The 25967-nt window shown below is 36.9% G+C and overlaps 1 protein-coding gene across 1 annotated transcript; it reads left to right on the plus strand.

Annotated features, from left to right (window-relative positions):
- Nucleotides 1-396: 396 nt before the first annotated feature.
- On the plus strand, nt 397-25798 carry BRCA1 (BRCA1 DNA repair associated; the record flags this gene model as incomplete). Its single annotated transcript, XM_082494770.1, has 22 exons — nt 397-476; nt 2388-2441; nt 2770-2850; nt 3354-3442; nt 4359-4504; nt 5190-5298; nt 6247-6292; nt 6723-6865; nt 7366-10734; nt 11383-11462; nt 13103-13277; nt 15616-15748; nt 15923-16089; nt 16668-16987; nt 17644-17731; nt 19241-19318; nt 19821-19861; nt 21107-21190; nt 21613-21667; nt 22881-22954; nt 23486-23546; nt 24625-25798. 22 exons carry the CDS (start codon nt 397-399, stop codon nt 24726-24728), a joined length of 5577 nt encoding a protein of 1858 aa, XP_082350896.1. The 3' UTR covers nt 24729-25798.
- Between the last annotated feature and the right edge of the window lie 169 nt (nt 25799-25967).

Raw genomic sequence — 25967 nt, forward strand, 5'->3', positions numbered from 1 at the left:
GCCAGCCTGTGCTGGCTGACGTAGGCGGTTCCCAGGGCCTTGGCATAAGCACGTCTGCTGTCTTCTTTACATCCTTTTCCGCCTAGAAATCTCCTTTTTGTTCGCTGTTGTGCTTGTGTGTGCCCTTGCTGAGTTTCTGCTGAATGCTACTTCTGTAAACCCTTCCGGTTTGCCCGTTTGACTACAAGAGAATTGACAGCTTTTAACTGTAAACTTTCAGAGTAAGAACACTGTTGTCAAAGCCTCACTTAAGAAATAGCAGCCAAGTATTAGATACTGCTCAGCATGTTATGGAAAAGCCATGCAGGAGAAAACATGGTCACGGGATGCAACAATAGAAATGAAAGTGATTACTTTTTTTTTTTTCCCCCTGTAGAGTATTTTTGGAGGTGAAGGATGGACTTCTCAGTGATTGCCATTGGAGATGTAGAAAATGTGCTTTCAGCTATGCAGAAGAACTTGGAGTGCCCAATATGGTATGCCAGGAGAATAATGTGGACTTTATATTAGTATAGTTAATGAGTGTCTTGTTTTTCTCTCTCTTTTCACTCTTTTCAAATGCTTTGTCAGTTCTATGGGTTATCAGAAAGCAAAAAGAATAATATTTTAAGGCTACGTATATTGATGTTTTATAAGGCTCAAGTGAGAAAGAGGAAGACAGAGCATCTATTTTGCTCTTATGTTCTAGTAAATTTTTGCTTTTCTATTACAACCTAAGTGTGTCAGTCCTCAATCCAGTTAGAAAAAACATAGCTGCTGAAGTTTATTTTGTCTATCGTGGCAAATGTTTTTAAATCCTTACATTTTAAATCCATTTGGAAAGATTTTATTTTACTGCCATTTGAAAACCCAAATAATTTCTGTGTTGGTAGTAACATCTGTTACAGAGGCAAAGAGCAGAAAGCATAGAATATCTGTAGCGCTACACAAAAACCTGCATCCAAACTTTTCTGAAAAGGCAGCATGCTCTTTGCTGAGGTATGGGATGGTTGGCTTGGTTATTCATTGACTTAAACAATGTTGCGAGGGCTAGAATAGAAACTATTTCCTACATCTGCTGTTCTTTATTGCATGTGGAATTTGATGGAATAATGTAATATCTCAGAAAGTGATTTTACACAGTCTGGTACTGCTGACTGATGGGAGGAAGCTGACTTCAACATGGAATGGAGATTTTCAATGTCCGCTTCTTTTGTATTTGTTCAAGAAAGATCATGAAAGTGTGTACTGTTTAGCTTAAGTAGCAAGACATGCGAATGGCAGTTCAAACCCAGTATTTTAATGCACCAAGTAGTTTTGTTGGTAACTATTAACTGGGCACAAAGTTGTAAATATGGTGAGGCTCGGCCTGTCTCGTTTCATTTCCGTATGTGACGTTACGGCATAAAGGTATAATCTTTCTTTCCTATTAGGGCAAATTAAAATATTAAAATATCCCAAAATATGAATTAATGAGATTGGGGAATGAGATACGCATGCAAAAGTAATGCTGAGGCTGCTTTTGGCTCTTGATGTGTATTTTGCTATAGGCGCAAGTTAGACTGTTCCACAATAATACCATTATATTTGTTTTGACTGTTTTCATCCAAGTTATGTTGTTGTGGTGGTTTAATTGGAATCATATAAACTTATTACTACATTGTAGACAGAACACAATCACAGGGAGGCTTCCTTAAGTACATACACAGTCTATGAAACTCATGAAACATTTCTTATGTAACTAGGGTTTGTAACACAATGTATGCCTAGATTAGAGCAGTATTTTTTAAAATGATTTTTTGTTTGTTTTTAGTATGTGTTCAAAGTAGATTTTATTTTAAGGTGAGTTGAACAATTGAATTTGTTAGAGCTTTTCTAAAAGCCCTAGTGTAAAGTTAAATGTTAGTTTTCACACTGTGCTGGACAGGAATGTGTGTAAAATAGAAAACCCCGGGGGTGGGGGGGTGAAGGAATAACTTAAATATTTCTTTGTGTTGACACATCTGTACATTTGGCTTATACAAACATAGTAAGCGACCAGTGGGCTGAACCCAACAGAACAACACTCTCCTTTACTCTTGCCAGGGGAGGTCAGTGTTGAAAAAGACGATATTAGTATTCTAACACCAAGTTTCCTGCCATGCTGAACTGGCATGTCCAGAAAATTCTGTCTTTTTGCCAGAGGTAGACAAAGATTGTGAAGAGCTGGTAGATATGTATATATCACATAATGACAGTATTTGTTACTGTACCAGGTTCTCAAATGAAAAATTGTCAAATGTGTCCTACTTCCCTTCCCCACCAATTTTTAAAGTTCATAAAAGTGAATATTTCTGAATCTTACTTTGTTGCTCCTATTTTATATGTAACTTCTATGTTCTTGTTTTCCTTCATTTTTCGTTTTGTAGCTTGGATGTGATAAAAGAGCCAGTTTCAACTAAATGTGATCACATATTCTGCAGGTAGGTTTGAAAATTTGTGATTGCAATGCTTAGTCAGTCTGTTCTTATTCTCTATGTATGCTTCTCTTTAGTGCTACTGATGTATACTGTGTTTTGATAACTTAATGTGTAGCTATTTTAGGGGAAAAATCAATTCTGAAAAAGAAATAACTGCAGTTTCACAGATGTGTCTAAGGGATTTGATTAGTTCATCACAACAGCAGAACAAGAATTCAGGCATTCAACTTGATAATGAAGGATTTCTACCAAATGGTGCATGCCTAGGCGCAGTTTTAAAGAAAATAAAATCCTCCCTTTTGTTACCATTGTGATTGTTCTTTTTTCCTAGGTTCTGTATGTTCAAACTCCTCAGCAAAAAGAAAAAAGGCGTGATACAGTGTCCTCTGTGTAAGACTGAAGTTACCAAGAGGTAATGCATCTTTGCAAGAGGGCTTGAGGATGAGAAGTTTGAACTCTAAGAAAAAGTTAATCATTGGCTCAAAAATGTCTTAGGGGAAGACTGAAATAAACAAGAAAAGGTGGTTATTAAGTAAACTGTCAGTTTCTAAAGGAGTAAGGCTTTAGTGCCTTACATCAATATAAACTTTTTTCAAGTGATCCCAGGTGAAGACATCATTCTTTTTGTGCTATGAAGTATAGACTATACTATTGTTCAGTCAGTGCAACTGATTTCTCTGTGTTAAACCTACATGAGGAAAAATAGGAATTTTTCACCTTGTGACTGTTTTAATTCCCATAGTAATGGTTGTTTTGGGTAATTGTGGTGTTATTCCTTGGCAACAATTTCTCATTGTCTCATGTTCCACTTTGGAGTTTTACTTCTTTTTTTGTTCAGCCTAAATTCTAGGAGAACTGATAGTAGTTGACCCGCACATTTGTCTTAAAACAACTCATGTGGTGATGTTATTTCAGAAGTCTGAAGGAAAATTCCAGATTTAAGCAACTAATCGAAGGATTGTTTGAAACTATCAATGCATTTGAACTTGACACTGGAGTAAAGTGTAAGTGTTGTGAATGTATACTCCCCACTTTTTTTTTAGTGCAATTTTGACATTTGTATAGTAGTTATTTGCAGGGTATCTCATTTACTGTGCAGTACTCAATATGGGAAGAATTGTCAAGTTTTTTCTTGGATGCAGAAGCCTAAGTTTCGTTAAGTTCCCAAGGTTTTCCTATAATAAAATCTTGAACAGTCTTAAGGGTTTTCACTGTGCATTTGATGACTCCAACCAATCTTATTTTCAGTTCCTGAAATAGCGCTGAATGTCTATGAAATAATCTTTCATCTATAATTGTGTGGCAAAGTCCTGCTCTTGGTTATGCCTACCCTTGCAGCATTAACTTCTTGGACAGTCTTAGAGCCTGAATTAGCAAGTGCTGTAACAGTGTATGTTAACTTGTTCCATTCAGATATATCTTTTTGGTATCCAAATTTATTCTTTCTAGTACTTAGTGCCTTGTAAAGGGTATTGGCAAGGCAAATACATGCTTGTTTATATTTTGGGAAATTAGATATTGTTAGGGATGGGTGGTGGTTTGTGGGTTTTGGTTTGTGGGTTTCTCTTTGTATATTGTGCTACAAAAAATAAACTTTCTTTTCAAATTCTTTTCAACTTGTTCAGTCATTCTAAAATCACTACTATTAGATCCTGTTCTTCTTAGATTAGCCATATAAGCAAAATTGGTTGGGAGAATTAGTTGGCAAGATCAAGATTTTACTTAATACTTGAAAAGTACTCATAGAGAACAACTAGACTAGTAATTCAATCAGATTTCTTTCTGTGATAACTGTATTTTAGCTGTATATGTGCTAGTTGCATAGGGTCTGTGCAAGGCTATTTTAATAATATGTAATACCCGTTGTCATGCTCAGTGTAAGAAAATATTTTTGCTTTTCTTTCCTGTTGATTTTTTCAGTTTTAAACAGTCATCACTTTCCTAAAACATCCACAGAAGCCACTGCTGCTGAGTTCCTGTGTAAAGAAAGTTCTGTCATCCAAAGTAAGGGCTTCAGAAATAGGAAAAAAAGTGCTGAAGAAAACGGACGAGAAAACTGCACTGTGGTATTTCCCCCCACCCTAATTTATTTCTGTGCATTGTTTAGTGTTTTATTTGGAATAGATATGCATGTATATACATAAATGAATGGAATGGGAGGTTTTGGGTTGCTTTCAGATCACTGTTTGACTTGAATATTATTCCAGACAAGGACATCTAAATATTTTTGTCTTCCGAACCTACTTTAAAACGTTATTTGCATAAAATGACCTGAACTTAAAGATAATATTGCCATAATATATTCTGTTGCTGAAACTAGGATTGCAACTGCTTGTTTAATGAGGCTGTCTAACTATTGGTAGGCTTTTTACTTTTTAGTGGTAAGACTGTGAATATGTATTAAGAATTCTTAAGACATTACCCAACTTAGGGTGATTGCTGTGTGTATGAGTTTGTTTATGGTATGTTTATTGTCTCACCTGCTTGATGCTGAATAGAATGTTAATTAAGATAAAACTGTCAATGATTTGAGCCGTTAAATGCATGATAATTGTTTCTATTAATGCATTCCAGTACTGATATCAGTGTGATAAATTACATGTATTGGATTTTTGTATAGAGGCTGCAAATTTAAATACCTAGTTCATAGGTATCAGCCCCACCCCCTGCTGTAGTTTAAGTAATTACTACTTATTTCTTGGGAAGAAGCCTACTGTTATAAATAACTATTCCTTTCTACTCACCTGTCAGCAGGAAGCTAATGTGGATACACGGCTTACAGATACTGGGGTCAAAAGGTGTTCCCTAAGAAACAAAACCCAGAAATGTGACTCTGGAAAAGGGATTTATATAGAGTTTGGTAAGATCTGTTGTAGATCCATACTAGTTGAGCTTATGTATAATGCTTGCAAAGTAATGAGAGGTGATGAAGTTCAAAGTCCTTACAAACACTAATTTCTCCTTAACCTCCAAAATGAAAACAAAGGGGCAAATAATGCACAATTCATAGTTGGTAAATCAAAGAGGTTTTTTGCATAATTTATTATATTGTAGGAAATAACACTGCTGTAGTAAACCTTTAAGGCTCAGTGTACAAGATCCAAAGAAGAGAAGATGCTTACAGAAAAAAGTTGTTATAACTAATGATAACTACTGTTTTCTAAAGAATATTAAGCCTTGTCATCAATGCGTGAGGGTCTAGTTAATAACCAGAGGTAAGAATGAAATCTAATTGAGGAAATAATATTTAATTTCTCTCTATCCTAGTTTTCCAGAACTCCCTTTTTAGTTGGTGCTGACTGCTGCAAGAAACAAGATAGATGCTGTGCATAGTTTATTTTCTCCCTGTTCTTTTAAGGAAGAAATTGCTCCTTTTAACAGATAGCGTTCATTGCTTCCCTTTTTTCCTTATTGCCTCTGCCAAGGTCAATCAAAGAATCTGAAACAGATATTTGAATATATTGCTCTGAATTCCAGTTCAAAATTCTAAATACTAGCAGCTGTTTCACGTGTAAATTTAGAAATTAGAAACTAACTCTTAGCTAGTGAGCTCTTAGTAGCTCTCTGTTACTAGTCACTGTATTTAAACAGACTTTTATGCTGGAGCCACGTAGATATTTATACATAGAAATCGTTATAATTAGGTAAAATACTGCCCAATTGAACTTGATTTCATCTCATAAAAGTTGAAAGCATCTACCTCTAGAAAGAACTAAGCATACATGCTTCTGTGATAATGAACACTGAATCTGGCAAGTAGTCTTTCTCTGAATCATTTCAACTAGAGTAACAGCTGATTTGTTTTTAGGTTCTGATTCATCTGAAGAGCTTTTTAAACAGGCAAGCAATACTGGGTAAGTAGAGGTGATTAAGGTATTCATATTTTCTAAAGACAGTAGTTCAGTATTCTCGTTCTTATATGTTTGTGTCTTAGCAGTGGACTGATAGAATTCTTCAAGCTGTCAAGTGATTTTCAACTTCGAGGGCATCAGGGTAGAATGTGTAGCTGACTCCCATCAGTTTGTCATATAATATGTTTTAAAGCTGTTTTCTAAATGTTTTGTTGCTTACACAGACATTAGATCTTCAAGAGAAAAGCACGTACTATGCTTTAGAAAGTAAATGTTGAATTCAGGAATGTGAGAGGGGATGTCTTAAAGAAATGGTCTGAAGCTCTGAAGGAGTCTAGTGGTGGCGAGAGTCAATCACGCAGCCTGACTTCTCTAAAAGCTATTTCAGATTGTGATTTTCTTCATAATGAAAGTAGATTTCCCATCCCAACAGGTTAGAAGACAAAGAAGCACTTCAGACTTCATCTCAAGAAAAACTAGAACAACTTAAGAGTGCTGAGAAGGGGAATGAACGTTCTTGCAGTACACAGCCTGACAAGCTGGGTGCTAAAGAAGTAATTCTACCAAACGTCAGAGGTGTGTTTGTTATTTTGGTGACAAAAATGATTAAGCTTGAAAGAAAGACCACAAGTTAACATTTTGGTTTTGCACGATTAAATATATATATACTTGCAGTCTTGTATATTGCAGTTTTGTTTATGCCTAAAGCTAGTGTCAGTATAATACAAGACTGTACCTGTAGACTAGATGCTTAAAATGTGGGTGTTCTGTGCACAGGAACAGAAGGGGGAAAAGTAACTTGATCTAAGTGCAAAACTTATTCTATTCTATGTAAGCCATATGATCCTTATAATACAAGTTGAGAGCACTATCTGGTAATTCATATAAGAAGCTGGATGAACATATGTTGTATACAATTTGATCTTTTTCTCTAGAGGGAGATTTGTGCAGTATAATATTACTTTTCGGGGGGAAGTAAGAACAGTTCTTTTAAAACAAAGTAGCTATTAAGCTTGTCATTATTATTGTGCTTGTAAAATAGAGCTTAATAATTTATAATACCTATAAATCTTCAGGTGAAAGTGATTTCTCAAAGGAAGGCTTGAGCAAGAAAAGTACTCGGACCGTCACTGAACATGCCAAACCTGGCCAAGTGAATATGACCGAATACCAGAGTTCTGCTTTAAATGTTCTTGCTGTAGACCTACTCGCAGAGCAGTGTGACAGAATAGGTAATGCCAATCCCTTAAGGAATGGGGACACATCTTTCTTTAAGCACACACAAGAGATGGATGCAGAGCAAACTCAGTGCAATCGTAAAAGCAAAGAGTTTGACTTAAAAGATAGCTCAGAGAGCAGGTTGGATAAAAGCAAAGAAATAGCTATTGTTGTACAAAGCGTTGAAGCTGTGGAAAAGTGTGAACCTGAGAATGATTCTTTCCATGAAAATGAACTTCCTCTGGAGAAACTACTTCAGCCAGAGACACTTCACTGTGCTACTGCTGCCCTGAATCAAGTCTCTAGGAAGAGACTGAAGCGAAGTATTCAGAAAGTCAATGAATGGTTTTCAAAAAGCAACGAGATTCTGTCTTCCAATTCTTCCCAGGATGATTCTGATGGAGCAACTGATGTTTCAAGTGAAGGAGATACATGTTTATCAGATAAAGATTCCTGTATTTCAGAAAAGACTGACCCTATGGTAGATTCCATGGAAATTGCAGTGGTTGAAGGAAATAAGAGATGGTCAAAACAAACAGCAGATAGCATCAAAGACAAAATATTTGGGAAAACATACAAGAGAGAGAGGAAGACAAATCCCCCTATTATCTTGAGAGACATTTTACCTACTACAAAAAAGGAAGATGTGACTGCTGATGACAAGTGCTTGAATAATTCCAGCAAAGGCAGACTGAAACGAAAAAGGAAGACTGCCCGTGTCCTGCAACCTGAGGATTTCATTAAGAAAAAAGATATAGAAGAGGCAGGTGGGTGCCCTCAAAGTGTTAAAATGTGCCTTGAAGATGCTGAAAAGAGAAGATGTGATGAAAGCTCTGCTCTTAGTGAGAGTCACCTCTCTGAGAACAGGGAGAATAATACACTATCAGAAATTGAGGAAGGAGGAGAATCCATATGGAAAAAAGCTACTGAAAAGGTGACTGGCAAGCTATGTGATGGGGAGCTAGAACTGAATAACTGTGAACAGAAAAGCACTAAAAAAAGTTCTGTGTCAAAAAGGTGTAGGCGTTCTGCTAGAACCATGTGTGCTCTACAGTTAGTAGGGGATAGAAACTCTGTTTCACCTGATCCAGCTGAGCGACAGATTGATAGCTATCCAAGCAGTGAAGAGCCAAGGAAAGCTGATTCTGAGCAAAAACAAGTCAGGCACAGCAGGAGGCTTCAGTTACTTTCTGAAGAAATGACAAAAGAAACAGGAAGAGGAGTAGTAATTAAGGGAGCAAGAAAGTATGATAGTGATCATGAAGGGTCTTTCTTTGGAGTCCAAAGGAATGTGTTAGTTCACACTTCTGAATGTGAAGACCCATGTGAGTCCCAGGGGACGCTGAGTTACAAGTCACTCACTAATCTGAAGGGTGGTGATCTGGAAGCAAATGAAATACAGATTCGTCTAAAGAATTCATCTGACACTGCAGAAACTGGAAGAAGTCTCTTCAATCCTACATCTTTATGTCAGAGTTTAAATTGTAGTTCCTTTGCACCTGATGAAGGTTCTCAAGAAGGTGAAATACTAGCTAGCCCTTTCCTCCCACAGTCTCCTTCAGTGACTGTTGTGCAAACTGCTTCCCACCTGGCTGAAGAGATGCCTGAATCATGTACTACTTTTCCCCAGGATAATGGACAGGATAAACAAAGCGTTCCAGGGGACTTCAGAACTGAAAAGTTACCAATGGCTAAAAATGTTTTGGAATTGGCCAAGGAGGCTGAAGATAGTGAGTCAGACACACAGTATCTGCGAAATATATTTCGGCATTCAAAACGCCTATCATTTAGCCTTTATCCTGCTCCTGTGAAGGCACGCGCAGTAGAAGATGCTACCTCTGAAACTTTAAAGATACCGTGTGCTGATCAGGTAGAAAATAAGCATAGCAGATATTTAAAAACAGAAAACGTGCAAGAAGAGAAAACAACTGCTGAAAGCTTGAGTTGGGTTTGTGAGAAAGAGACGGTTAAGACCTATGAATCTGCTTGTGTTAGTCCTGTTACTTGCTTTGTTGGCAGCACAGAATGCATGCACATAGGGGAACATCAAGAAGGTGTTTCACAGGTTGCAAATCAAGGGAATCTTACACCAGTAAGAACGGATACTGCTAGGACTGAGGACAAAAACAGATCGCAAGAAGGAGAGCAGGGAAATGAAAAGACGGTGTCAGCTGACATAGGGATAAAAAGCAAGTTGAGACAGAATCCAATCAAAAGTAACAGAAGCCAAAGTGATCAGAGTAATACGGAGGAGCACATTTTCAAAATAACTGATTTAAACACAGTCGAGGAAATATGCTTCAGTTCAGAAAGCAATCAAGCGGGAAAGGCCAAAGTTATTGGTGGCAAAGGACCAGTATTACATTTTCAGTCCAGTTCAATGACTTCTCCTGCCGCTTGTCAGCAAAGGCCTGCTGAATTAATCTGTGAAGTCATTGGGGAAAAAAGTAGCAAAAGAGAAAGAAAACAAGTAAAGGGGAAAGAGGAACAAGCAACCCAAGTTGCTAGCACAGGAATGCCCGAGTGTTTAGTCACAGGGGCTCTAGAAGAACCTCTCAAAGGTTTGTCTGAAACCCCTGATGGCTTACTGTGCTCTGATGATGATATTGAAGAGAACAACAGTTTTTCTGAAACTGATAGAGAGAGATCTGCTGTGTTTGTAAAAAGAAGTGACAATACCCTGGTAAAAGAACTACACAATAGAAATGTTAGTTCTAAGCCAAGATCTCGAGGTATTCAAAGACCTCGAAGAAGAGTGCAGAAACTGCAATCTTCAGATGAAGAATCTAGCGAGGATGAAGATTTACCATGTTTTCAGACTTTAATGTTTGGCAAATCAATAAGCACGCCTTTGCAGATCAGTAAACAAGGGACATCTGTGGTAGTCTCGTCAGTAAGTCCTATCCCATTTCCTCACAATGGAAGTCATGATGACAATAATATGCGGAAAATGCCTGAAGCTGCCCTAAGTAATGGGTGTGTTTCACCAAGCCAGGAGTCAGAATGCTCTGTCAACTTATTTTCTTCCCAGTCCAATGTATCTGAAGAATCAGTTGATGGAGCACAAGAGCTGAAGAAACCTTTAATACAAGTTCATTCATCCAAACAAGTGAGCGATGTGAATGAGAGTAAAGAAACTTTTCAAAGTTGTAATGGAGGGCTGAAGAGAAGCAAAACTATCTTCAAAGATGAATGCCAAGAAGACCCAAACATGGGAGGCAACCTAGGTACAAAAAAAGATTTTTATCTCTGTAGCTGTGTTTGCAATGTCATTGCATCTTGGGTTTTGGTGTTTGCATGGGAACTTTCTTCTCTATTTATGTGGTGCTTCCTCTTTTAAAGGAATGCATCGGCCCCAAACAATCAAACAAAAAACCCTCAGTGGTTTATTTCCTGAAAATTAAGTTCTCCCAGTATTCTTTATTCAGAGTGAAAATTGGGCACAAGAGGCTGGACTGTGTCTGATGGGGATTAATTCCTGAGTGAAATGCTAGCTTTCTTACTGCAATGTGATACTTGCGTCTATCAGCAAAATTTCATAACGCCTACCTAGGCTGGTTCCCCAGATGAAATGTTTGTTGAAATTGGCTGTAGAATTCTGTAGTGCTTATTTTGACCTTTTAATGGCTTTCATAAATATTTAGGACTCTCTCCTCACTATTGTAACACTTCGAGTTCTGTTTACTTTGCTATAGGTGTGACATGGTATTGTTCAAAATATTCCCTGCTTCTAACTTCATTGTTTTCGAAACTTGTCACTTTATTATATAGTTAACAGTTGGCTAAAAGGTCTGTGTGGTAAGACATTATGGATAATGTTTGTTGGTTTGGTTTTTTTCTTTAACTAACTTGGATTTTCTTCCACCTTCTTCAAGGTGAAGCATATGACAGTGAAACAAGTAATGTAGAAGATGCATGTGGACCATTCTCCCAGGGTGAAATCCTTACTACACAGGTAAGTGAGTTTATGCACCAAGTTCTAACAGTTTGGGTTCTAGGATATAAGCAAATACCTGAAAGTTGTGAAGTCAGTCTAGTGGGAAACTGCTTTAATCATAACTCTTTGTGTCACTAGATTACTTCCAAGAGCATAATTAATGAAGAATTGTAGAACTGCTTCTATGCCATTATTTGTCCAACTTTGCCTTCTATGGTAATGGCCGCAACTTGTTATGTGGTATTGATTACAGTGCTTAATTGTGGGAGATGCTAGTTAATGAATCTCCACACTTGACCAATGCTGGAAATCTCAGCTGCTTGTATTTAACAGCTTCCATTGATAGGCATTTGTAATGATTGGTGATAAGGATTGGATTTGCTACATTATGATATTTAGAAGCATGGAGACTTGCCTTGTAAGGGTAAAGATTAAATCAAATCAAATCATTCTGTATTAAAATATTATAGATTTAAGACCCAACAGGCAGTGTCCTATGGCAGGTGCGTCTAGCACAGTATGTTTTCTCTACTATTAATTTCCTGGTTATTATTTAATGGCCTGATTTTATGTATGGAGTTATTGGGGGGGTCTTTGCGGTTGGGGGTTTGGGGGGTTTTTGTTGTGGGTTTTGTGTTTTGGGGTTTTTTTGGTGGGTTTTTGTTGTGGTTTGCTATGTTGTGGGGTTTTTTTTTCGTCCTTTGTAACCTGAAGGTAGGTCTTGCACCAAATCTCTCTCTTCAGCATTAACAGCCCTATGGGTTTTAATGTATGTCAAACAAGATTGAAATTCATTTTTGTGCTTTATGGGTGGTGGTTCTATTTACTGCATCAGTGCAAAATGTGGCAGGACATTGCTCCCTGGTGTAGCTTCATTGATAGACATTCTAGGATGTGCCTGGATTGAATGGAATAGTGGCAGTATGGCTTGGTGGGAAGTGGTTTGGTTTGTTGTGTGGTGGTGGTTTTCTGTTTGGTTGGGGTTTTTTTTGTTGATTCAGTAACAAGGAAGTTCCACATGGGGCCAGTGCTAGAGCTACAAATGTAGTATTTGGTGCTGTGGAAACTGCTTTATCCTGTATGGTGAAGGTTTTTGTTTTTTAAAAGGATCCTTTGAAGCCCTGAGCTATTCTGACAAGGAGGTGTATATGGCATGTTTTTAATAGAGGATATTTTTGAGAGAGAAAGTAAGGAAGAGTAGGATGAAATATTTTATTCCTTTTAAACAATCTTTAGGTCTTTTGGTAATGGTGGAAAGTGCAGAGGCTCAATACTTTATTGTCATTATTAAATTTTAAATTAAGTGGCTAATGCAAACTAATGCAGTTGGAGCAAAACGACTTTTAAAGGCATCTGTGCAGAAGTTCTGTTTTTTCCCCCCTGACTGATTGAACTCTGAGCCATCTAAACTGAAATAATTTGAACAGCAAAATGACTATGCAGTTGTTGTTTGTTTTTTGTTTGTTTTTTTTTTTCCTTTTGACGTAGCATGTGTGCATTACTTGTTACCGTGAAAGAACCACAGTCCCTTTTTGAGCACATGGTAAAAATTAATTCATAATAATTTTTCTGTTTCTAATTTTCAAGAGCTTGTTAAATTAATCTTTCTATTTAAAACTGACTTTGCTAATGTTGGCATAATTGTGTATCCTTTGCAGCAGAAGAATGCTATGCAAAATAACCTAAAAAAACTTCAGCAAGAAATGGCTATACTTGAAGCAGTGCTAAAGCAGCATGGAAGTCAGGACTGTGAATTTCTGCCTATGCATAGGAGACTACCCGATTCTAGTAGTGAAAGAACACTTGGAATGGAACAAATGAGAAAAGAAAGAGGTAAACAGCAACGAAACCCTTTCCTGGCTTTCTTACAGTTGTGTGACTATTACCGATTCTTTTTTCCCCTCTACCACAAATTATAGTGTTAGTTTAAAATTGATACATTAGCAGAGTTGTACCGAAATTCAGCTGTTCAGTGAGACATACGTGTTCTATTTATAACTTAGGTACTACGCTTAGTCTGAAAAAAAAACAAAAACAAACCCAAAACCCCAAACCCTCCTGCTACAAATCTGTGTGAGATTCCATGGTGTAATTGTATAAATGGTGTGAGTAGGCCTTGTGGCTTGGCAGGACTAATCTGTGTTGCTGTTCTGTCAGTTCTAATTGTACTCTTGTTTTCTTTCACTGGAATGGGTAAGGGACTGGGAAGGTGGCTGAACACCCTTTGGGACTTGGCCTCTACTGCTATGGTAGAAACTGTACTTGAGCATCTCGAGGAACAAGACAGAAATTAGGTTAGGTATATATTGGCTGTCAAAAGTAATAAAGTACAGGTCAGGCTGCTGCTGGGCAAAGAAGAGGAGAATACCTATAGTGGTGTGTAAATCCCCTGAACAGGACATGAACACAAAGTTCCTAGCTGGAAAGCGCACAAGGCAGTAGATAATGGTGAAGAATACTTTAGTAATCACCAAAGGCTTATTGTATGTTGAGGATAAAGTGAGTTGCTGCCAGCTACGTAAGTAATAGTGAGAGGGCTTTAATTAAGATTTTTCTTTGTTAAGGCAAGACAGATACTGAGATTACTGTTCAGACAACCTGTCTGCAACACAGCATAGAGCATTCTTTGAACAAAGCCTACAGTAAGTCCAGATGTTCATTGTTGAACTTCTCAGTGTTCTAGAAAGGCACACAATGCTGATTTAAAGATTTCCAAAGATGTAATACTTATTGAACTCTTAGATAAATGACACCAGTGCTTTATTTTCCTACTTGCTGCTAAAAATTTAGTTCTAATTCTGTAATATTATTTCAGTCAGATATCTTTCTTTTCTGAAGACAGCTAGAATAACTACCCATCCTGGAATTCAAAGTTATTTAGTGTGTTATCTGTGCCTTTACTGTGCATGGTTTTCACTGTGGAGTCTTTTCTATTTAAATTCAAAGGCTTTCATCACTGCTGGGGATGCTAGTCAAATATCACAATATGATCTGTAGATCGCTTTTGATCTTAATGATGGTGTTGTGCCGTGTGAGATGTGAGACCTTTAGGTTAACTTCTATCTTAAAAAAAAAAAAAAAACCCACAAAAAAAACCCAAACGTGCAATAGTCAGCCAATATGGCCTTCTTGTGTGTTAGTAAGTTAGTTGTTGTTTGAGTGTAGTCTGCATCAGGAAGCTCCTTCATGGAGAAAATGAGCTAAGACAGCAAAAGTGAAGATGCTGAGCCTTTGAATGGTACACAGTGGTTTGTTTAATTCATCCAAAAATCTGCAATAACAGCATCCTTCCCCACTGTGGCTGCTCCTTTGATACCTGGATTCCTGATAAGAAAGCAGGGCCATTTATTGTGGAAGAAACTCACTGTAATCCTCCTCTGATTTTGTGTTATGTATTTAACAGCTGCACTCTGTTGTCAGCCTTCTCTCTGTCATCTTTCAGACACCTTGTGACGTTAAAACGTTAACAGTATACTTAACACTGAGACTGGTTACAGTCCGTGCTTAGTTAACAAAGCCCATTGAATTGCATGGCATTTAACCTTTACTACAGTTTGAGAATATTTTTTCATAGAGAAGACTTCGAAATGTGACATTTCTAAGCCCAGTAGACCAAATTAATGAGATAACTATGAATAGACTGCTTGAAGATTAAGTCAGCAAATCAATGGTTAGTTTCATTCAGATGGGAAAACTACTTAAAATAATTTCATTAATACAATGCATGTTTACATTGTTATGCTAGAATATGGATTTCTGACTTGTAAAAACTTAAACTGATTAAGGTTATTGATGTTTTGATTAAAAATTACAGGCATCTAGCTATCAAATAAATGCTTCTGCTTGTGAACAGAGGTACAGTAATGTGTTGAGGGGATTCATAAACAAACTGCAATAAATAGTGTAAGTTTGACTTCAGCTTATTTTATATCCTACTTTTCCCACCTAATACATAGCTGACATCTTAGTTTTGTAGATGATTTAATATGTGAAATAAAATGTAGTTGTTAGCCATGCTTCAAATGGCTTAGTATTTTGTGTAGATTTCTATTTTGGGACACTTGCCTCTCTAAAGTGTATCTGGATTCACATGCTTGACTTCTTACCTTTAACAATTAGGAACAGTTCCTTTTATTTTGCTTGTTTTAAGAATTATTTTTCTTTTTTAAAGGGGCAGAGTCAACCTCAGAAGGAAATTTTGAAAATCATAAATGCAGAAGCTCACACGGATTTTCAGCCAATGATTTACATGTTGTGCCAAGTGACTGTCTCAACAGTAAAATCAAAGAGTTAGAAAAAGAAAGGTAAACGTTTTTGGATTGGGGGGGTTACTTTTATTTCTAATTTTGTATTAAAAAAACAAACAAACAAAGAAAACATCACCAAAAATCTTGAAATAAGTACCTCTCAAGTTTGCTACGTGTTTCTGATACTTGGAAGAGTAAAAAAGGTATTAAAACCAATTTCCCTCTCTCAAGGTCTCCAGAATTGTTGCTTCCATCTTCTAAAACCTGTTTGTTAAAGAGACCAGATTCAGAGAAAGGCTTTCAGTGTGACAGTGTTCTGAAGAGCAAAGCTCCTTCTGAAAAGACAAAACCTGTGCAGGAAGCAGTGCAAGAATATAGTCAGTGTCAGCTTGAAGCAGGTAACATTTAAGAGGGATCCAACACATTTTGATTTCTGCTCTTGTTCTGATTTTTTTATGTTTTCACATATCAGCAAACTACAACTTTTTCTTGTAAATCAAGGATTTTAATTTATATATTCCTGGCCAATTCAAAAAGATGATACTTCTTGTTTGGTTGGGTCTGTTTGGTAGCCCAACTGTATAGCTGCCCATCACAATTGGGTTGGACAGTATTTTGACAGTAATGGGAGTTATCTGTCTCATGTATAAATTGCCACTTCTTGACAGATATGCTACTAAAAGTTCACAGATATTCTAGTGTCTCAGCTATAGATCAGGAAAAAGTAATGATAGAGTCAAAGTTGAAGTAATGAACAAATAAGGAGAGGAAGTGACTGCAGCATTTTAACTTGAAGGGTAGAGCAACAGCCTTCCACCATGCCTACAGGAAGGATGAAATTGTTTCAAGGAGTAATCACAGAATCGTACAGAATCACAGAATGGTCAGGGTTGGAAGGGACCTCTGGAGATCATCTAGTCCAACCCCCCTGCCCGAGCAGGGTCACCTACAGCAAGTGATTTCTCTTTTCCTTCAGAAAATGCAGATGAGCCGAAATCTGGGACCAGGCTAAACAGTGCATCTGTCTTATCAAATCTCTCTGGAAATGTGACCAGGAGTCCAAATAACTCTTCCTCCTCTGTAAGGCTTCTTAACCCTTGGACTGTGGAAGCAACAAATAGTTCTGTTGGAGCTCAGAATGCTGATAAAAGCTGTGCTTGGGAATGTAAATCGAAGAAAAGTTTTCCTATATCTGTTCTGCACAACACTGCTGGGAAAGAAAATGCTACAAGTCCAGTTGTGACTAAAAGGAAAGAGATGTCGATTGTGGCATCAGGTCTGAATCAAAGTGAACACGTAAGTATATTTCATAAATTTTAGAGATCACTTGTTAATTGTTCCTGATTACCACTATAGTCATCAACATAGATCTAAGTATAATCTTACAGGAATTGCAATCTTACAGGATTAGTCATACAGCAACTCAAGTCAAACTTTTCCACTCCTGAAAATATGAAGAATGTTGCCTGTAAACAGCACTATTAAGCAGAATGAAGTTTGAACTTTTTAAATGACTGCCTACTGTCTAGGGGAAAAACACATTATTCCAAAGCAAGAAGACTTTATTTCTAGAAACCCTTGGAGCTTGGAGGGGAGGGGACTGGTTGGTTGGTTGGTTCCCTTAATGTTCTCAGATGCTGCTTTGTTACCCAAATTCCAACAATAGTGAGGATTTCTATAATTAACAGATTCTGAATTGGTAGTAAACCTGTTTCTACAATCCATTTCCAGGAGGATATGGCTTTTGATTTATAAACTACTGACCAAGAGCTCTGTAGCCTGTTGAATAGTGCCAAAACTATTGACTTTTAAGGAAATGTACATTCTGTGTGCCAACACAAATAAATAAGATAGTAACTTTAAAGTAATGGTTTATGTTAAACTCCTATAAACTGGAGTTGTTTTTTTTTAATCCGTTTTGCTAGCTATTAATTTTCTTAACTACTTTTCAGTTGGTGGTCCAGAAGTTTGCAAGAAAAACTCACAGCACTTTATCTAATCACATTACTGAAGAAACAACCCATGTCATAATGAAAACAGGTTTGTTGGGAGCTATGTGAACAAATCCTATATTTATGCATCGTGTAGAATTTTAACTCTAGGCTAACCAATAAGCAGACAGTTCAGCAATGTATTTGAATAAGTTTGAGGAGAAGGTATGAATTATTTTCTTTACAATCATATTTTTTTTGTTTAAACTTGGGAATATTTCTTATTCTATTTCACAGAATTAGAGTGAGGGTATGTTTTGTTTCCTTGTGTGATTTGAAGTTAATGTCACTTAATTTTTTTTCCTCCAGCTGTTTGGTCACCATTTTCAAGCATTTACAGCATGTTGATATGAAGTAGTTAAGAACCAAACAAAAAGAAAGCAAGATAGTTCCTAAAGAAATGGGATACAGACATTCTGGAAATAAGATGCTATTTTTGTTTCCTAATTCCTTGCAGGGATTATAAATGCTGTTTCATTGTAAATTTTTGACAGAAACTTATCTTTAATGGAAAACTGGAAGTGGGACTTAACTGTATGTATAACTGATGGTAGTTGATAGTGAAGATGTGCTTCCATAGGAACAAAGCAGCACTACCATTTCATCATAACTATTATTTGTGTGCTTCATTAAGGTACTTAAATTAGGTTTTGCTCTTTGGTAGAGCTCAAGAATTCCATTATTAAAAGCTTGAAGGAACTTTATAGAAACTTCAGTACAATAATACAGTTTCAAGTTTGAATGCATTCTGAAAGAGATGGTATTATGTTGACTTCAGAAAAGTATAACATTCATCAGTAAAATTAACTTACTATATTGCTGTGTCTAGGCACAAGTTATATTTAAGCTCTCTACTGAACCTACCACCTAGCTTTTAACCAACGTTTTCTTAAAAAACAAAATATTTTGAGCCAAATCTGGGTGTGGGTATGATGTATACTGTGCTTGCATTTAGCTTCATAGAAGCACTTCTAGCTGGCTCATATTTGGATCGCATCAGCCTTTCTTGCTTTTGAAAACCAACGTAGGAAAGGAGCCAGAAAATCCTGTTACTCCAATTCTGTGGACATGACTTTTGCCTTTTTCTTCAGGAAGTGTATCATAGACACCATAACCATGTGGTTTTGGAGAGGTAGATTGTTTGGTCTTCATACAAATACAGAGAGGATAAACTGCCTTCTGAAGTTGTGCCTGTTCTGGTAGAGTAGAAGGTGATCTGAAATTGCTAGTCACCTGAAAGTTTATATTAACTTTAGGCACAGAATCCTACTGTTGATGTCCTGTCTTGACTAGAATTCATGCTTTTTCTTGCCTCTTCTCTTTACTGAATAACTAAAAAGGGTTCAGAAGTTGTACATCTGATTAGTTTCTGCTCATTTCCTTCAGTTTAGTACAATTGGGACACTAGAATTTCAGAAACTTTCTATAGATGGTCTTGATATTTTGCTGCTGCACTTAACAAAAAACCCTTTTGCTTTTAGGTACAAATAACCTGAGCTGTTTTTTTTTTTCACTAATGGCAAAACTGAAAGAGATCTTATTCTTGTTTGCTCTGCAGATAAGGAGCTGGTGTGTGAACGGACACTGAAGTACTTTCTGGGTATTGCAGGAAGAAAATGGGTAGTTAGTTATCAGTGTAAGTATAACTTGTTCTGGAGCTAAATGGTCTCTGCCCTTCTACAACAAATATACTCCTCACTTGTTCCAGTAAAAAAAAAAAATAATAAAAAATTCTCTTCATGTCTTGGAATCTGATGTTTTGCAGTTTCTTCTAAATACTTTTAAATAAATAATAACATTTAAACCCCCCCAAACAAACAGCAACATCAAGCTTCTTTCTCTTCTGAATACTTTTCCTGCTTTCAAATAACCACATTGGATTGCTCCCCACCCTGACAAAAGCCTTTCCTCCTTCTTAATTTAAATCTTTGAGATGCATGGCATGACTTAGTGCAAAATTAATATTATTTATAAAAAGTAAAAAAAAAAAATTAAGGTCTTTCAGGCATCATACCATACTCAGTTTACCTTAGTACAACTGCCTTCAATTTAATATAACAACATAGTCAGACTATTGGCAGTGGAAGAACAATTTTGCTGGATAAAATGACTTGTCCTGTTCTGCTCTTTTTATTTAGGGGTAATTCAGTCTTTTAAAGAAGGAAGGATACTGGATGAGGTAGGTCTTTTATCTTCAGAGTGAAACGTCAAATGCGTAAGCAGTGCTGTTACATTGATAAACCTATTAGTAGTCTCAGATATTGTCTAAACATTTAATATATGGAAATTTGGCTCTGAAAACTGGGATTCTAGTTTCACCCAATGCTAGGACCAAAAGCCACACTTAACCTATATGTATTCATTGTTATTGAAGACATAATGGGTCCCTATTATTTTTTGGAAGAGGTTATAGGCATGGTTTATTGTGTGTTCCTACCGATATTGATGGATTACAGCATAAAAGAAACTATCTATTGTTTGCTTAAGGAAATAATGTTGGAACATAACTATATATATAGTTTTGGTTTTAAACTTTAGAATAGCCAACTACCAAAACTCATTCCAGCATTTACTACCTTTCCTAGTAGAAATGGCTTATTTGATATAACCCCAGTTTAACTGGATTTTTGTATTCCTGGGTAGTATTTGGATTTTCATTCTTTAGTACAGATTTTTGGAGAATGTCACATTAGTGACGCAGTATGGATTTCACATATCTAATGAGCAGGAATGCCTGCTTTTTGGTATGAAATCCATGTGCCCTTTTGTCAAGGCAAGGGTGAAGAAGAGAAATCTTGGCCCCAAAAAGGCCCTAGGATGGGGTTTTAAAGGCCCTCCTGCACTTGGGGTGAAAGGAGGAAGTTGCCACAGGATTGACTGGGAGTGCTAGAATATGGGACAGCTGTTAACATTGTCATACACTCTCACGTTGCTTTAAGCAAGGAGAAGAGCCTCCAATTATAATGTAAACCAATTTTATTTTCAAGTAAATTGAAAATGTGCAGCTGTTCTTGTAGCAGGTTAGACTGCATGGAAGTTTTGGAGAAGCTACTAAATGAATGCATTGAAATAAATTGATATAGAAGATCTAGACCGTATGTACTGATAATTAATTTCTATCAAATGAGACTTTACTGGTAAGTTAATTATAGTCTTGGAATGTGCCCCTTCTATACAGTTTGCTAGACTACTATACAGTTTGAATATAATTTTGTTTCTTTATAAATTGTCTGATGCTGCAGTGTTCTCATTGCTGTTCTCCATTGTTTTTCTTGAAAAACCTTTTAATTCATTTTCTGCACATGCTTAATTGTAAGGTTTCCAGTTCTGAAATCTGATAACTTCTTCCTGTTCTGATGCAGAACTCTGACCAGAAAAGTGTTCTCAGTCTCTAACTTGATTGCTTGTTTATGTTATGTTCCAGGAGAACTTTGAAGTTAGAGGAGATGTAATCAATGGGAGAAACCACCAAGGTCCTAAGAGGGCTAGACAGTCTCTGACTCAAAAGGTATGAGCACATCAGGGATGAAAATCCTGTCGTGCTGTGACTCTTTCAGACATGTGGCTATGCTATCTGAATGTCTGGAACTTCTTCCAATTTCTCTGCTATTCTGTATATACAGAGTTGTACAAATTAAGCATTTTTACACATGAAAGGTGAGCTCTGTCAGCCGCAGAGCAGATGTGCTCAAGTGACTCACTATGCTTAGAGTGAATGCTATGTTTTTCTAACATCAGTATAGGATAGCACAGGGTTGGGGGATTTTGCTGATATTATTCTGTTTTGTAGGTTACAAAGAACTTCTGATATACGTTGTGAAACAGTGATAGCTTGATAACCGGTCCTAGAATTGCAATTAAACTGGCATATTAAGTATGGTCCTTTAAAGATACCATATATACTCCATTAACGTGTCCCTTGTTTTTCAGATCTTTAAAGACTTTGAGATCTGTTGCTATGGTCCCTTCACTGATATGACTACAGGTGTGTCATTTTAGAGGAATTAAATGAACTCTTAGCATAAAAAATATTTGGAGGGAGCATATGGGCATTCACCAGAGTTTTACATTTGGCCTCTTCTTGGACACTCTTGTACCTCTTTTACTCTGAAACTTTCAAAATACCTACATGAGGTATAGTGTAGGTAAAGAACTTTATCCGGTTCTGTCTTCAGAAAGAAGAGAACATCATTTCCATTATATTTGGATGTCCTCTGGCAATTTTACTGTATTTCAAAACAGGCCTTTTATCTAGTTGATTTCTGATTCTCTAGCAATGAAGAAAAAACAGTAATATCATGCTGTCTGGTAACTGCTTTAAATGATCTTAAACATTTATATTTGAGCATTTTTTCTTCCGTCTTAGTAGACAGTTCCTAAGTATGGTTTTTCTAACAGTTGACACATCCTCAGTGTAATCTTCTCTCTATAGCAGCAGATGTTAAAAGTGAAGCACACAACAAACCCAGAAGTTTATATACAAAGAAAAAGCTGGTCAGGATAGCTTCTTTTTGTTAGTTTAAAATTGAATAAAGTATAGTAGAAGTTTTGAAAATTTAAGCTAGAAGTTTTCTACTTAAAATATTTGTACATCTCTTCCCATTTTCATGGCTTATTCAGCAGGTACTTTCTGATTTGTCCAATATAACTTTATTTTTGTCTGGGTGAAATATCCTCACATCTCTTGACATTTACCGTAATTGCTACAGAGGATGCAGTGCTTTCACCTGTGCAGTGATTGTCAATTATGGCTCTTATATTTGAGAGATTTGTTTATCTTCTTCACTATCGATTCAACAAATTGGTGGGAATTAAATACTTTGGCTAGTTTTTTTTAATGAGACATAATCATGGTTCTAACTTCTGATTTTTAATTTTAATTTCATGTCTTACCTCCTTATGATAAGAGGACATAAATTGTTAGTGACTTTCTAAGTTTTGGGGGTGTAGTGTTTTGCGTTTTCAGGGTTTTGTGGTTTGTTTTGTTTAGTCCTGACTAGAGGGTGAGGGAAGAGAGTGAGTTGATGTTCGTCAGCAGGCTAGAAAGTGAAAGGACTTGCTCTCTACTAAGGCTTACATTTCTTTCAAATGATGATAGTTTATATCTTGGAACAAACACATGAGGGCTTAGGGAATAGTATCAGTTTCAATGTGATATAAAACACTGAAGTAATAGACTGTTTATCTGATTTCTTCAGAACATCTAGAATGGATGGTGGAGCTTTGTGGTGCCTCTGTAGTGAAGCAACTTCATCTGTTCACACACACAACAGTAAGTGCTCCTGAGCATTACGCTTAACATAGTGAGGATCTACAGTTATGTAATACACAACATGTTGAATGATTGACTGGGCTTTGTGGGCTTGTCAAAGACTGGTGCCTGCAGGTATGTTAGAGAGAACTGTCTGCGCAGTAGCGATGCCAAACTGCATGGCAACAGTTCTTGTGTTCTAGGCTCCGGCCAGGCTGTATTGGGAGACAGGCTAACTTGTAGTGGAAGACTGATCGGAGTACTCTGCACAGGCTGGATAGCTGATCTCTCTTGAAATCAGCTCCAAGCCTCGCTTTCCAGTGCAAAAAGCCTTTAGTGCCTTACCTTAGTCACAACATTCCTGAAGAGAAATCAGAGAAAAAAAATCTTAGGAACTAATGTCTTTCTCCCTCTACTACTACCTACAGTCCTCTGTCAAGCAATGCGTTGAAGCAGTTAGCCCAGTTATCCCTCTCTGCAGGTAGGTGTGGGAGTGGTTTAATGACAGACAGATAACAGTGGCATTTTTATTTTCTTATCCTGAAATCCTAGAATTCTACTGCTGTCGTGGTTGTGCAGCCCGATGCTTGGATGGAAAACACGGATTGTAGAGGTAAAATGACACACGGTCATGAACTGTTTTATGGTACGCGTTGAGTGTCTTTATCATCTCAATCCTTTTAATAGTTAAATATCAGATAGGTTTGTAGAGGAATAGAAATAAAATCCTACTGCATCTGGAGATGGAGGTATGTCTTGGAAGAAAAATCTGTAAGGACAAGGTATATTATCTCAAGAATCAGCAATAGAGTCTTAAAAGGTAGCCTGGCAGGTGAATCCTAGTCTTGACTCAGTTGTGCACTTGTGTAAATTGTGCTTTACAGAAATTGTTCTCATAGCAGACAGTTTCTAAAAGGTGAGGAAGCATGCCCTTGGACTAGTAAGATCTAGGAGAAAGCCTCAGATGGGACAAGATTCTCTTGGTCTGGAAGGAATATCTAGCTACAAGGTGTTAACTGTTATAGTTTTGCCTTTTTTTTTTCTTTTTTTTTTTTCTTTTTTTAATCAAAATGCTCCCAAGAAACCATGAGGCTTTGAAAGTACAAGTGTTCCGGACTAACTTTTAGATGAGATAGTGTGAGTTGTGGGATGAATGGGAGCTAGTTAAGCAATAGCGGAGTTCAACAAAAAAATGGAGCAGGAGGATGGTGTAAAAACAACAGCTGTTTCCATGGAACTGGGAAAATGAGAAAATAAAGAAAAAGACCATGAAATGGTGAATAATAGTCTGGAAGCACTTCAGTAATTTTCTGTTGCTACTCAATGAGACTCATTGCTTGTCACACACTGGGTATGCCTGAGCAGACAGGAACTGAGGCTCTGTCACCGAGGTCCTAAATGAGAAGATGACAAGGACCTGCACTCTTTGCTGTTAGTGTTTATTCTGTACTGTTCATAACTTCCCGCCTGACCATTTGCCAAGCAGCTATTCTTTTTGGAGCAACAATATTATCAGCATTGTTAAAACGAGTAGTAGTGCCACATCGCTGGTTTTAGACTCTTCTTTTTTATCAAGGCCTTCAAAATGTCAGCGATAAAGCAAATAGCTTTAGAAGGACATCAGTAAGCTCACCTTAAGCTTGCTTTGACTCATGGATAACAGTTTTATCATTTGTGTCTTTGTCTTGCAGCAATCCAGCAAAAGAACAATGTTGCCATGGTGACTCGCGAGTGGGTATTGGACAGTGTTGCTTGCTATGAGTGCCAGGAGTTTGACGCTTACCTTGTGTCCTAAGGGTGATCTGTAGTTCTCTTTCCATTACTCAGAAATTCTCACCAGTGCTGATTGTTTGGTAATTATTTTAAGGACTGAGAATTTTTAAGTCACTTATGCAGAGATTATGTGCATGTAGTGTTCTTGTTCAGAATAAAATAACTACTTTTTTTTTTAACAATAAAGTTACTTAAAGAGCATTACCATATGAAGATGGAATTACCCAGTGTTCTTTAAAGATTTACATTTCTAATTTCAAAATAGTCCTTTAAATTAATATAAAACAAATTTAAAAACTTAGAAAATGTAGAACATGGCCTCCTCAAAGAAATAGTGATGTATTATGTACCATTGCAGCCAGTTCCTGTTTATATGCTTGAGGACGTTTTGGGGACAGTTGTTTAAAAGAGTAATATTGGGCCCAGGGCTTGAATTAAAATGTACTTGCATTCCCAAGTAACCTCTGTATTTTCATTTTGCATAAATACATACCCTGAATAATTGTGTATACCAATACAATGGAATATTATTTTGTGATTACGAATGCATCAGCCTGGTTAGTCTTAGGCATTCAAGCAGCTCTCCTATCGTATACAAAAGTGCCAACTTGCCCTAACCAGGAAAATCATCCACAAGTACAGCCCCTGAAAAGCCAACACTTGATTCTCAATGTAAACCAATCCTTAAAACCACAAGCCTATACCAGTGCTATGTCAGTCTTATTTCTGAGAAGCATATGTGGCACCTATGAAGAGATAATAAACAGATGCACTTTAGTATCCCAGTGACCTATAATAAGCCCTGTAAGAATCTGCTTCCTAATAGTCCCTGCCTGCAAAATGCAGCTGCAAAGAAAATAAATTGCCTTTTCTGGAAGAAAACATGTTGCTTGTTTCTGTTGCCAAGCAATTCAACTTCATAAATAATTTTGTACTTTCAGAGCAGAAAAAGAACCTGTTTTCATAAAGCTGTTGTTTAAAAAAAAAAAACAAAACACGTAGCTAAGTTCAGCGAATTGTTTGGTGCCCAGATGCTGCTAGGTTGTATCGTGTGTTTATAAATATTGGAATGCTCAAAGGAAATAAAATTATTTTGGCAAGTATTTTATTTAATTGTTTAGCTCTTCTGTGAATCAATCACTCAGTCTCTGCATTGAGGCATATATGAAAAAATACCTGGAGTCCAGTCTCCTGGAATGGGGGGAGTGGAGACTTGCTGGAGGAGGTAAAAAATGTAAATTAGAGGCGGAATCAGAATTGT

This window comes from Vanellus vanellus (assembly GCF_965231255.1).
Source record: "Vanellus vanellus genome assembly, chromosome: 24".
In the NCBI taxonomy this organism is placed as follows: domain Eukaryota; kingdom Metazoa; phylum Chordata; class Aves; order Charadriiformes; family Charadriidae; genus Vanellus; species Vanellus vanellus.